This window comes from Sorex araneus, chromosome 4 (assembly GCF_027595985.1).
Source record: "Sorex araneus isolate mSorAra2 chromosome 4, mSorAra2.pri, whole genome shotgun sequence".
In the NCBI taxonomy this organism is placed as follows: domain Eukaryota; kingdom Metazoa; phylum Chordata; class Mammalia; order Eulipotyphla; family Soricidae; genus Sorex; species Sorex araneus.
In genome coordinates, this window is record NC_073305.1 from 162,552,239 (window position 1) to 162,567,352 (window position 15,114).

The 15,114-nt window shown below is 36.7% G+C and overlaps 1 protein-coding gene across 4 annotated transcripts in view; it reads left to right on the forward strand.

Moving 5' to 3' along the window:
• The window catches only part of PDE7B (phosphodiesterase 7B), a 339,167-nt gene that overhangs the window by 293,241 nt on the left and 30,812 nt on the right, over nucleotides 1–15,114 (forward strand). For all 4 annotated transcript variants that reach the window (XM_004609012.3, XM_055136442.1, XM_055136440.1 and 1 more), the window contains 3 exons: nucleotides 1,370–1,465; nucleotides 2,766–2,866; nucleotides 4,294–4,425. In XM_004609012.3, the coding sequence (XP_004609069.1) occupies nucleotides 1,370–1,465; nucleotides 2,766–2,866; nucleotides 4,294–4,425 (329 nt within the window). The remainder of the gene's footprint in view (nucleotides 1–1,369; nucleotides 1,466–2,765; nucleotides 2,867–4,293; nucleotides 4,426–15,114) is intronic.

Genomic DNA, 15,114 nt, shown 5'->3' on the forward strand with positions numbered 1-15,114 from the left:
ATTCATTTCATGAGAACAATTTTATTTTTAAACACTGTTATTCTTTTTTCCTTTTCCCCCATTCTTCCTCTCAAGAATGACCAGGAAAAAAAGAAAACTAATTAGGAGTAAGAAAAAGGATTACATTGGCCTAAGTGTCTTACGATAGCTTTTCTTCTGGTTTTAATGATCCCAAAGGCATTTGAAAACCACAGATCAGATTCTTTCCTTAGAGACACATAGGACACATCCAAAAAGAAGGAGCTCATTATTAGTCAAAGAAAACTAAAAGTGCAAAAGTACATCCAATCAGCACTGACTCTCATGGGCTTGTGCACTGACACTAGGTGAGTCCAATCTGCCCGTCGTAGGTAAAAGTCATATGTGTTTGACGTCAGCCAAAGGAAATCATTGTCAAAGATAGTAAAAGCACAGGAGAAAGAATATATTCCCAAGCTTTTCTTGTTTTAAATTTTTGTGCTTATAAAGACTTTCTTTAATAAAACAACAAAATGCTATTAATATTTTCACCTATATGTTAAAATGCTGATTAGCTTCAGAAGCCAATGGAAGGTATCACATTTAATGCTGACCGTCATACATCCCATCATCAGACATACAGGTATTTTGAAATCACTGCAGATGGTTTTCTCCCTACGTTATTACTTGAAAAGTCAACGTACAGTTGAAAAGATACCATGTAATGTGATAACACTGTGCTTTACATCATAAAAATGTAAAAAAATACATCTAAAATTAATTAGATTGTATAATAATGGTCCTCATAATCCTATGCTTAATTTTGCTCAAATCAACTAAAACATGGGTACCAGGAAATTAAATTAACTGTGAACAAAAAAGACTTAATGGTTTTTGCTTTTTAATTGCATAATCATGATCCTCAGAAAAATATAAAATGTGTAAGTCAAAGATTGTATTTAACTTAGTGATTAGAGATTCAGTAAGATACCATAGCTAGTTGGAAGGGAATTCAGAGAAGCAATACACACAGATATTCACTCACATGCAGTAAGAACTGATGAGGGTGCCGGAATGATAGTACAGCAGGAAGGGCGTTAACCTTGCATGCGGTTGACCCCAGGTTCAATCCCGGGCATCCCATATGGTCCTCCGAGCATCGCCAGAAGTAATTCCCGAGTGTAGAAACAGTCGTAACTCCTAAGCATTGCCAGTTATGACCCAAAAAACCAAAATAAGAAAGAAAAAAAGGAAAAAGAAAACAACTTTTAAAAAAGAACTAATGAGATAAATTTGTAAAGAGGATAACTCATATTAGAAAATTTTCAAGACAGATACCTTGGATTTTATTGTCAGTATTGATGTTTATGATGATTAAAATGAATTAAAACCAGTGACTGTTTTCCCATAGGTAACAGCCTAGTCACACTGCTTTGTCATCTCTTTAATACACATGGACTCATTCATCATTTCAAGTTAGATATGGTGACCTTGCACAGGTTTTTGGGTAAGTAATTTTACATATTCTTATCCCCAATCTCACAATTAATGACAGACCAAAGCATTCTTTAATACATTGTGGTAAGAGGGTCTGGAGCAATAGTACAGCAGGTAGCCTGCTTGCCTTGCACACAGCCAACGTGGGTTCGATTCCCAGCATTCCATAGAGTCCCCTGAGCACTACCAGGAGTAATTTTTAAATACAGAGCCAGGGAAAATCCCTGAGCATCGCCAGGTGTGATCCCCCCCCCCCAAAAAAAGCACAAATTTCTAAGAGATGTAATGGTTGTAGAGGCAAACAGTTCTGGTTATCTACTGAATGAAAAAAAAAGGCTATTTTGTGTATGTACATGCATCCCAAAATACATGTAAAGAACACATCTTTTGTGTATGGTGTCTGGGATTGAACCTAGTTCTCATGCATGCAGTCCATACACCTTTAAAATTTAGATAATTCCCTGGCCCAGCAGGAGTGTGACAATTTGATGTAGAAATATTATCAAAATCTATAATCAGATTCATAGCATGGACAGAGAATATGGCCACTGTTTCAAATCTGGACATTCTACAAATCCTAATGCATTATATCCTAAATAATACTATGGTGTTAGTTGAAGCAAACTAGTGGCTTCCCTTGATAGCAAGACAAAATTGCTTCTGTTCAAGTCTCTACTTTGTTTCAAGAGCACTCTGGTCCTTAGATTGGGAGGGCATGAAAGATGATGACTTAATGTGAATAAGGAAACAGTAAAACTAATGAGTCCCCAGTCAGATCAATGTAACACTTTGAATTTCTGTGAAGAAGTCCAAGATTTGCTTTGGTCAGTATTTGTTATTCAAGTGATAAACCAATCTTTGACTCTTAGGAGTCTGATGCTACCAGAGCTTTTTCAAAGGAAGTCTCTTTTATGGCATATTATTCATAGATGGCAGCAAACTTAAATAATTAAACTATGGTGTGAAATAAAGTTGTCCTTTTCCTACATATTTATTTTTCTTATGAATGAGAGCTTTCATAGATGCCAGAAAGGGGTGATTTATAAAGGTGGTGTGAGATCCCAAGGGCCTCACAAATCCTTTTGGCCTTTCTCCCCTCTGCCTTCCCTCATCTCTCCACTGAAAACGGTCCAGTAGAACTGCCAAGCTAGCAAACCACGCTCATTTTTAAAGGATCCCCAGGCTGCACAATTTGGAGACATTAAAATATTTAAGCGAAAGAGACTCTCAGTAAGACTGAGAGTCAATAAGACTTTCAATGCCCTTCCTATTCTGGTTTTAGCTGATCACGTTATATCTTTGCCTCCTAGTCATGGTTCAAGAAGATTACCACAGCCAAAACCCATATCATAATGCTGTTCACGCTGCTGATGTCACCCAGGCCATGCACTGCTACCTGAAGGAGCCAAAGGTAAGCCAAAAGCCCAGCTATAACTTCAGCCTCCTAAAAATGCTCAGGAAGCTGTGTGCTAGGTCCCAAATCACCCAACATTTCAGAGTTACTATGTTATGGGTCATTTGCAATGTGAATACAATTGTTTATATTAAAGTTCCAGTATCAACTTTGAAAATGTCATACAACACTCGTTAAAGAGAATAGATATTTGCTGAGGTTCTCTTTCACATTTTGTTTATTTTTAAGGCTACATGACACCAAAAATAACCCTCTCCAAAACTATCTGTATAAGATATCTTCGACAGCTCTGTTTGTCTTGGACCTTCACCATAAACCATACCAGCCTAAATTTTTCTGGGAAAGCCTCCTACCTCATGATCTTTGATTAACAAATAGAGTCAGAACTCCTCAAGACTCAAGTTCAAGTTTTGTTTTGATTTTTCCTTTTGCTTTTTGTCAGTGCTATGGATTGAACCTAGGGATACTGTGTATACGAACTATGAGTTCTATCACTGAGCCAGTCCCTAATCCCTTCAAATTTCAGTTCTCATGTAAACAACTAAATCAGCCTCCCACCACCATAAAAAATAACAAAAGATACGTGTGAACATCAGAGTCTTCTGATATAATAAACCAATTCAAATTTATAATGGTAGCAATGCTCATTATTGAAAATTTGCTAGACATATCAAACTTAGGAAAATATACAGGATGAATTTTTCTTAAGGTTTACAGAAAACGATACCCTAACCAAAAATATGTTTAGTGCAAGAAGTTTTAATATTTTCCATTAAATATATAGTGCCAAACATACACTTTTAAGTGTGTAATACCTATAAAATATTCCAAAAGCATTAAAGGCTTTGAAAGTTGTTATATACCATACTTTTGTGTATTTTAAATTATTACCAAATTCCAATTTTCCTGTTTTTCCCCCAACTGAACAAAATACATGAATTCATCTATTTCTATGATTTATTGAACACTGAAGAAATAGGCAACTTTTACAGTTCAGTGCACTCTAAAAGTTAAATTCAAAGAACAATCAATAGTAAAAATACAGAAATTTTTTTAATGTATTCATCACTTTGGCCTCAACTTTTCCCTTCACTTAGAACTTTCTACAGGGGCCAGGGTGATTTCAGACTCTGCCTTCTCTCCACCCACCATAGAGCAATATTGTCAATAGGCACCAATATTACAATAACAAAACAAAACAAAGTAGCAGTAGGAAGAGGAAGCCACTGGAATGATGGAACCATTTAAGTTGCTTAATAACTTTCCACACCATGCTTTCTTTTCCCTTAGAATTCCATGCAACTATAACCTCATTGATTGCTTCAGAGAGTAAAGGTCTGAATGAAAGTCCTGAGCAAAACCATGATGATTCATTCAGTCGAGCTCAGCCAAAACAAATGCTAACCAATTTGTTTTTTTAACAGCTTGCCAGCTTCCTCACACCTTTGGACATCATGCTGGGACTGCTGGCTGCAGCAGCACATGATGTTGACCACCCAGGGGTGAACCAGCCATTTTTGATCAAAACTAACCACCACCTGGCCAGCCTCTATCAGGTAAAGGAGCCAACATAGAGCAAATGGGGTACAGGATGGCCAGTTGTCTCCGGGCTAAAGCTAGTGCTTGCATTTCACTCTGGGTTATAGCTTTCCTTTGGGGCCAGCTTCCCTGTGTCCATGGTATAAGAGAAGAAGAGTAGCTCAATAAGCTATAGCCATTGCTTTCGTTGTGATATCTTTCTCTTTATTCCTTCACGAACTAGACAATTGAGAGTTCAGACTCCTTAGGCATAATTCACAGTGGGGAAATTACACTACTAGTTGTAGAAAGGCAGCAAATCTAATACTTCTTAATTAAGTATTTGTTGCAGATACAGCAATATTTGTTGCCGAGGTTCGGATGATTCCAACTAAACATGAATCAATTCATCTTGTGAGAAATCATAAAATAATCATCAGAAGATGTTATCTTAGCATACAAATTTGAGAGCTCAGAGAGTGACTGAGTTCTGATAGTGTTACTGACCAAGATCAACCATCTTTCTTTTAGTTTGGGGCCATCCCTGGGATATTCCTAGCTCAGTAGTGGTGGGGTTTTCCCTGATGGTGCTCAGGGAACCTCATAGTGCTGGAGATTGAACCTAGGCCTCTTACATGCAAAGCAAATGTTATGGTGCAAAAGAAATCTAGGGTGTCTCCAAAGGAGACTAAATTGGCTTACAAGGGTATCCAAAGAATTAAATTTGTTCCAAAACAGATTTTGAAATTCTATAGAATCAGACAGGATTCTAAAATCTACCCTCGTTACAAGTTGGAGAATCTCTGATTCCTTCAAAACCATCTTGCAAGTAATGGCCAGTTAGGTCATTCTATAAATTATATTTCCTAGATATAATCCTAATTTAAATCTACACATCTGTAGTCATTATGAATTTTATTAGTCTCTAAGTGAGATGCAAATTATACAAAAAATAGGTACATTTTGTTGCTTTTTTAAAAGTTCAGTGATCGGGCTGGAGAAACAATGCAGGTCTTCATGCACATGCCTTGCAAGCTACAACCCCAGTTCAATCTCTAGCACCCCATGACCTAAGCATCACCCCCGACAAGAGCCCCAGTATCATTGTGGTGTCCTTAGTTTTCTGTAACACATCTGGATCCAAGAAGCACTGTATCCTGGAGCTCTCATATTGAACTCCAGCCCAGTTACCAAGAATCACCAGGGAGGTCCCGAAGCCTCCTGACCACTGCTCAGAAGACCCCAACTTCCCCAAGCAAAAAAAAAAGAAAAGAAAAGAAAAGTTCAGTAGCATGAATAGACTGATTTTTACACAAAGAAGAATTACTATTTGTGATATTGCTTAAGATATTAACCATTATGGGGGTTGGAGTGATAGCACAGCGGGTAGGGCATTTGCCTTGCATGCGGCCGACCCGGGTTCGAATCCCAGAATCCCATATGGTCCCCTGAGCACCGCCAGGGGTGATTCCTGAGTGCATGAGCCAGGAGTGACCCCTGTGCATTGCCAGGTGTGACCCAAAAAGCGAAAAAAAAAAGATGTTAACCATTATGTCATAAAATAGTCAGAATTTTTAGTATGGTTCTTTGATGATTTTTAATTGTCATGAAAACCATTGAATACAAGGGAATCATTGATCTCAATTTTAACAGTAATTTTGAGAAAATCAAGTCTGAAAGTATCTCTGAAAAACCCTAAAAATATCTGAATTATTTATACAAGATGCTAACCCTTGAGGGTGCATTTATTTCTAGTAAAAAACAGCTAGAATATTTAAAAGTCTTTCTCCATCCTATTGAGTAGCTTTAGGAACATATATTGCAAGATTTTTTATCTATCTAGTAGGAACTTTAGCTCTTGACTCTCCATAAGTGGAGTAAAAACAGCTTTTAATTATGAGCTAAAAACAAAACAAATAAAAAAATAAAAATAAATTTTCTATCCCATCTCAGAAAGTAAATTTATGCCTAAAGAAAAATAGGGACTGAAAAGACTAAAGCCCCAGACATATTTTTTTAATTTCTATCTATTCTTATTTTTTTCAAATATAAAAAGGAAAGAAAGAAACTATATCACTAGGATTAATGATGCGGCCAGAATTAATGACATAGCACCAACTCAGTGTGCTTATACCTGGAATGGGTGGGACCCTAAATTTTATTCTGAGGACTTCAACAACATGTTTTATGTAGATGTTTACATAATTTTAATTTCTCACAATAAAATAAACAAAACCTATTTACAAAGCTAAAACTTTACTACTAGTACTGACTGATGTGTACTAAAAATGAGAGCCATAATAGTTTGACATACAGAATACAAAATACAATATAAATTCTCATTTAGACAAGAGGATAAAAATGTGCCAGATGTTATAGACATAAAAACAAGAAAGTAAGTATAGAATTTCATTTAATAATAAAGAATTAGGTACTCACTGCTAATTACTAAAGTTTTTTCTCAAAAGGAAATAAATTGCTCAAATTTCTGAAGTCAAGACAATTTTAATAATATTTGCTGTTATTCCTTTGTAAGAAATAAACCCAAGTTCTCAAGTTCTTCAGATTTTTCAAACAACATATAGTCTTGTGTAGTTTTTTTAGTCTTGTGTATTTTTAATTAGCAACTACGTATAGAATATAATATAAGATGAAACACCTGTGGGATCTAAAGCTACAAAGGTAAATAAAACATAGTCTCTACCTCAAAATTTTCAAATTTGTGGACTGGAGCGATAGCACAGCAGGTAGGGCTTTGCCTTGCACGCGGCCGACCTGGGTTCGATTCCTCCGGCCCTCTCAGAGAGCCTGGCAAACTGCTAAGAATATCCTACCTGCATGGCAGAGCCTGGCAAGCTACCCGTGGTGTATTCAATATGCCAAAAACAGTAACAAGTCTCACAATGGAGACGTTACTGGTGCCCACTTGAGCAAATCGAACAACAGGATTACAGTGCCACAGTGCATATTCTTAAAATGTACAGGGCCAAGGGTAGGCCTCAGTGTCAATATGAACGTGTTTTATCAATCATGAAACCTGGGTTCAGCCCCACACCTTTAAGCAAAGACAAAAAGATAGTAGATATTTAAAATGTGTAACATTTAAGCTAAATTAATCCCAGCTTGAAAGAAGTTTCACTGTCACTGTCACTGTCATCCCGTTGCTCATTGATTTGCTTGAGCGGGCACCAGTAATGTCTCCATTGTGAGACTTGTTGTTAATGTTTTTGGCATATTGAATACGCCACGGGTAGCTTGCCAGGCTCGCCGTGTGGGCGAGATACTCTCTGTAGCATGCTGGACTCTCCGAGAGGGGCAGAGAAATCAACTTGGATTGGCCGCATGTGAGGCAAGCGCTGTACCCACTGTACTATTGCTCCAGCCCCGAAAGAAGTTTAAGGGAATTAAATATAGATGATATAATTTTTAAGTCTCTGCGAATTAATACTTAATTCTATTCTTTGTCATCAGAGATACAACTTTGAAATGACTCTTTGGTTTTCCCAGCAATGAATTTTTCCAGTTGTGAATTTATGTATGTTCAGATGGGCAGAATCCCTCATATGGAGGAGAAAAAAATCTTTATTAATGACTAAAAAGAATTTGGGCCTTAGGGCTCAATGACCATGCTCAATATGCAATCTCCAGCAGTTCTCAGATCAAGTAGTATTGAAAATGAACGTATATGTTGTTAAGTTTTAAGGAAAGTGTTAAAGGCAGACCAATATCACATAATAAAATAAAGATAGTACCAATGCTCTGAGTAGGCTAGGATAAAAGCTCAAAATTTTGCCAACCCAGTGGAGAATAAGACAAATTGTTTAGAAGAACTAAAAATATTATGAGATTTTAATTTTGTCCCCCAAAGTGTGTATTTTATATTTGATTACATACCCTTACTTATTAAATACCTACAGACACTCTCAAAATATCAAGAAAATTATCTGTAAAATACAAATAAGCAGCTATGGATAATTCTTAATACCATGACACAAGGGATGTGCCAAATGTATTTATTGTGTGTTAATATTCACAGTAGACAAGTTCAATGAACTTTTCCATACCTTTTCTCCATAAAGATGATAATTAAGAAATTGAAGTTCTGCCTGAAAACAAGATAAATTAATAGTAGAACTAGGGTTAATAAACCCACAGATCCAAAATAACTGAAAATGGACAGTACCAGTGGCCAATAGCCAAGCAAGACTCTGCCATGCATAGCCCCTGTGCTCAGATCAATGTCTTGGGCATATTATGATGAATGATGTCAGATCTCTTTTATAAAACTATAGAGTAGCTGTATAGGACATGATCTGCATCAGAAAATGTCTACTCTGCATCAAGTTATACGTGAAGAATTGGCATACTCTTCAAATTTTGAACTTCAAAAGGATAAAAATCATCATATTTAATATATAATAGAAAAACTGAGCAAGACCATTAGCAACTCACAATATCTTGAAATATCTTTTGAAATAAATCTTTTTTTCTAAGGGCCTGTTGATAGAACATATAAATAGGCTATCAGTAAACTGTGCAAACTTTCACAGGAGATATCCAGGCACAATTTTTTCTAGGGAGAAGATCCACAATTTACACTTAAATTCTATAAGTAATTTCAGATTCAATAAATATCAAGAGGTAAGGAATATAAAAAAGTTTATAAACAAATTACATACAGATATATAAATATAGTTATATATGCACACATTGTACATGCACGCACATTTGGCTAACAAGAATGCAGTAGAAAGGATGTGCCAGGAATTATGTGACTTTACGAACACCCTGTGCGTGACTTTGCTACAATTCAGGCTTACTATAAATGAGATAAAATGGAAAAGAGTTTCCTCTCCCTCCTTTGTTGGCTGTGCTCTCTTAGTTCTAGTAAATAAGAAGATCATTGCATAACCTCCAGCTTGTGCTTCTGTCCTGAGATAAAGAGGGCCAGGGCAGCTGGAGTGAAGGCCAGGTCACAGAGCTTTCTCCCATTGTCTGCTGTCTGGGCAGGTCTAACTAACTGAACTGCCAACCCAAGTTCAGCAACAGGCAATGTGAGACACATCCACATAGGACCTCTCTCATCAGACTAGAGGCAGTCTAGGCGCTCATGGTGAACTACAAGGGAAAGGAGCATGTGAGAGCTAGAAATGAGAAATTATCTTCTGTTCATCCTACCTCTAACACAACATGCACACATGCACTCAGCAATTACATGAAATGAGCATTAAGCCAGATACAATAATGTTTATTACAATGACATAATAAATCCTTTTAAAATTCAATTTAAAATGGAATTTTCCTCAAGTTCAACTGGTGACAGCAATATATTTGAAAAAAATTAATATTTGTTTTTGTGTAACAAGACATTTATGTTCAATATGGTCTTGTAAAAACCTGTGACCATTTTTCTGCAACCATGCATTATGAAACCTTAAAGAAAATAACCACTTTTTATTCTTTATGACTCTTAACCATAAGCATAAAAGTGGACAGGATTGGGAGAAATATTCCTTCCACTTGGTCCCATGTCCTCTATTCAAACAAGGAGCTGTAAAGATCACATATAACCTCACAATTTCTTCAGTAAGCTTGAAATTTGAGCAAGCATCTTAAAAATTGTATAAAGGAGGTTCAGATTTGATTTTCTGTTTAATACAAAGGTTGCTGTTGCTTATGGTTGAGGTGACTAATATACGGCAATGTCCATGACCCTGACCTGAGCAGCCTCCTCCATGGATGGCAATTGGTATACAGGGTCCTTGCTTTCATATTAGAGTCTTGGCAGATGTAAAAAAAAAAAAAAAAAAAAGAGAAAGGTATTTTCCAGCAGGCAGTAAAACATGCAGTGCTCTAGTGTTTTCAAGGGCTGCATTCTTGTTTAGGACTCTGGGAGCTTCTGTTCCTCTGAGACCTCCTCACCGTGGCTTTTGCAGCATTACCAAGGAGACCACGGGGCTTGTTTGGAAAGAAGGCAGAGATTCATTATCTCCTGGAGTCTTGCTTCTCTCGAGCAATTAGAAATTTAAAAAGAAAAAAAACCCTCAGCATAAGTTCCATTTGTTTTTCTTCTTCTGGCTTTAAAATATGCTAATAAGTCTGATTCCTACTGTATGCCAGACTTTGTTTACCAACATAATTCTTGATATTTTAATCAGTCTGACAAATAGGGGAGAACAACATGTTAGAGCTGGCTAGTATAATATCAAAACTGATCTACCAGAATCTCTTTGATGAATAAACTCTTGATTTAATTTGAAAATCTGTGTTTGCAGTTTATTAAATTCTAGATGTATGGTTATTCAGGAACAAAGGACTTTATTCTCTGCTAGAATGAATAGCACTCGATAATTCAAACAAAGAGGCTAAAGAAAGGTTTTGTCTTAGGGACTTTTAGAAGATTTTCTTTTTTCCAAATTAAAATTCTAATAGATTTGATTACCAGAAAGGTGAATGTTTATTCCTCCAATTTTAGAGTATAGATTATCCTAAAAAGTACAAGTATGACAAGTTAATGACAATAGAATACACGTCATTGGGATTATATAAAAACAAATTTTATTGGTTCTGTTATGAAGTGATCCTTTCAAGACTCACTTTCTATCACTATTTTCCTATATCGCCTCACCCGGTCAAAACTACTTTCAGATTCCCAACATATTGCTTATTCCTTTATTCATTCAACAAATGCTTACTGAGCATAATACCTGCCAACTGCTAGAAATACAGATTAACAAAACAAATTTTAAAACTTTTCTAAAGTGGGAAGTGGAAAGTAAGTAAAATATGTGGCATTTTAGGAAATGGTTGTTTCCAGTTAATTTAAAAAAGAGTAAAAACAAGAAATGAAGATGTAAAAAGTCCTTCTCTCTTCCCAGGTAGCTCTTCAGAAGGCTTACTTTAATTAAATACATTTTTATATTGCATATTTCTGTCTCCTAATTCATACTTTGGACCGGAGCGATAGCACAGTGGGTAGGGCATTTGCTTTGCACGTGGCCAACCCGGGTTCGATTCCTCCATCCCTCTCAGAGAGTTCAGCAAGCTACCGAGATTATCCTGCCTGCACGGCAGAGCCTGACAAGATACCTGTGGCATATTCGATATGCCAAAAACAGTAACAACAAGTCTCACAATGGAGACGTTACTGGTGCCTGCTTGAGCAAATCGATGAACAACGGGACGACAGTGACAGTGACAGTGAATTCATAGTTTGTATCATTGATTTGAATATCTCTTCCTACTGAAGATCTTTTTCTTTAAAAGTCCATCTTTCATTCTTCTCCTAAATGATTTCACAGCCCCATATCACTCCTGCTATCACAGTATTTATTTCTCTAAATGCTATTGTCTGATTGAACATCTATTTCTTCAAAGACTACACGTTTGGACACCCAGCTCACTCTTTGCGTTGTTATTCAGCATCTGACAGAACTGTTGTTCAGTGAATATTTGTTAAGTGGTGAAATTTGCTGGTTAATTGAGTGGATGTTTGGCTGCCTGGTGGGATTGCTGGATGATGGATGGATGGATGGATGGATGGATGGATAGATGGATGGATAGCTACAGACAGACTGCACACAGAAGCAAGAAAGACAAAACCTGAGTAACTCTGAGAAATCAGGAATATTGGAATCAACAGCGCCCGCAGAGATCCAGAATAGAAATCTGGCAAGCAGATGCAGCAGCACTGAGACCAGAGAGACCGCCAAATCGAGGCATGCACCCCACAGTCTACTTAGTAGCTACTCCTGCTGATTTTTCCATCCGTATTACCCCCACATCAAGAATGCCCATGAAAATTGAGAAATATCCAATGAAAATGTCTTTTTAATGATCTTATTATTTGTTTATCTTGGAATTGACAAATGCAATCTGATATATGTTATTTCTAGAGTGATTTACCTAATCTCAGTTGTCTATGAATATGTGGTGGGAAAGAACCCATTGCAATAATAATTTTTAAGTCTCTTTTGCCTCTACCAAAGTCTAAGAATTTCACAACAGAACATCCAAAGTCTGGCTCCTAACAGCTATTGACCCAAAAAAAAAACAGACAGTACTCTTTCTTTTCACAGTTATTTAAAATTTTGCAGCTCCTGAACGTTGAGTTTCAGAAATTAATTACTCCGTATCCATTCAACAAATATTTACTTATTTAAGTGGCACAGTGCCACATACTGGGGCACAAAGATGAATAAGATATGCTCCCTGGTCTCAATAGCAATCATGTATGGCATTCGTTTTCAAACTTGGCATGTGTGCCCATGGGAATACATGTAGACTTTTCAAGGAGTACACAGGCATGAATAGTGCTAACAGAATCCACTTTCAGGTCTTTAAATTGACCGGCCTGAAATGTGCTTGCTGACAGTCAAGCCAGTTCTACTTTTTCAGTCCTCAGTCCCAATTAACCTTGTTTCTATTTTACAAAAGAAAGACATACCTCTTGCCCACTCAGAGAGAGTAATACCGTCACAATGGGGTATGTATATTGAGGGGAGTTGGGGAGTGCAGGGACCACCAAAAAAAACAGCTAAAGGCCTTAAAGGAAGTTTCTTAATAATTGAGTTACTAAAACCCTGCCATCCATGTCATAAATAGACACATTGCCAAGAAATTTTTGTTCTTGAGCATAATTTTTTCCAAGTTTGCAAAGCACACGTTTTGATCAATTAGTTACTAATAACAATTAAATTAAAACTCAAATGGAAAAAACTTTTCTCTTGGAGCTGATGTTTGAAAATATTGTTAATGGGACTGAGCAATGGCACAGCAGGTAGAGCATTTGCCTTGCACAAGGCCGACCCGGGTTCGATTCCTAGCATCCCATATGGTCCCCTGAGCACGGCCAGGAGTGGTTCCTGAGTGCAGAGCCAGGAGTAACCCCTGTGCATCGTCAGGTGTGACCCAATAAGCAAATAAATAAATAAATAAATAAATAAATACTGTTAAAAGACTCCATTTCAAATTCTGAATTAAAAAATCAATTGCCCTGGGGCCGGAGCGATAACACAGCGGGTAGGGCGTTTGCCTTGCACGCGGCCGACCCGGGTTCGATCCCCGGCATCCCATATGGTCCCCCAAACACCGCCAGGAGTAATTCCTGAGTGCAAAGCCAGGAGTAACCCCTGAGCATCACTGGGTGTGACCCAAAAAGCAAAAAAAAAAAAAAAAAAATTGCCCAGATAGTTTTTTTCCCCGTTGGGTAATGGGTGGATATAAAATGCTATTTATACTTAGGGACCCTTAGATGTTTTGAAATAGGAGGGGGAGATACCAGTTCTGATTGGAGAACTAAGATGTCTTTTCTAAACAGGTGACAATTTTAAAAGTTTGTTCCTGAAATAAGAAGTGTGTGTGATTTATCATTGAGATAATCTAGTCTCAATCTTTAATATAATTATGAAGATTTATAAATAAAATTGAATTATAAGATTTTGGATTTTCCCATAAAAGTTAATTATAAAATGACTTTACATTAAAATATCAATAGTCATATACAGGATACCACATCTTTTGTTACCATTTCAAAGTTGTGATTTTTTTCTAGACCTCAATTTTTTAAATTTAGGAAAGAGCAATAGATTTCAAAATTATTTCAAAAGGTAAATGAACAAAATATATAAAGATCCAGAGTGATAGTGTGGCAAGTGAGCACTTGCCTTGAACACAACTGACCCAAATTCTATCCCTGGCCCCACATATGGTCTACTGAGCACTGCCAGGAGTCATCCTTGAGCACAGAGCCAGGAATAAGCACTGAGCACAGCCAGGTTTGGTCTCCATACAAAACCAAACAAACAAACAAAAGGAGAGAGAGAGAGAGAGGTCTAGATCAATGATGCTTGGGGATAGGGCCAGGGAACAAAGCTGTTGTCTACATTCTATCCTTTTAGGGTAGATTCGTCAAAGTATTTAAAGAGAGATAACTGGGTCACCTTCAGTTTAGAGTTAAGGAGAACAGGGAAGGAAAGGAATCAAGTAGGGAAGTAAGAAGTGGACAAGTGGACAGGAAGTAATGGGGGGGAGGCAAGTGCCAAGGGCCTTGGGTACAACAATGGAGTAGAGGGATGGTATAGCTATAGAACAAAGCCAGAGCATCAATAACTCTGAAAGCATGGAATTCAAACTATGACATCCAAATTTTAAGATGTGCCTGGCATGGAGAAAGGCACAGGGTAGGAGGGAACCTGGGACACTGGAGGGAAGTTGACACTGGTGGTAGAATTGGTGCTGGAATATTATATGCTTGAAATTCAACTATAATAACTTTATAAATAACAGGAACTTAGCAAAAATAAAATTAAAATTTAAAGGATAAATTTTAAAGTTTAAATTTAAGAATTTAAGGATGGCTGCAAATTGAAAAATAGAGATGGAGATACCAGTTCTCCTTGGAGAACTGAGATAAGTCTATTCTAAATAGATGACAATAAAAAAAAAAACCTTTGCTCCCCAAATAATGTGTAATTTACAATGAGGTGATTTGTCCTCATTCTTAATACAATTATTAAAAATTATAAATAAAATTAAATTACAAAATTTTGAATTTTCCTATAAAATTTGAGTATAAAATTTCTTAATTGAAAATGATAAATTTTGTCACATAAAATTTTTACCCTGAAATAATAGTGGAGGAAAATGGACTCTGATGGAGGATGTAGTGCTGAAACACTATGTAATCACTAACAGGATTGAAAATCACAATACTCCAAACTTTTTAA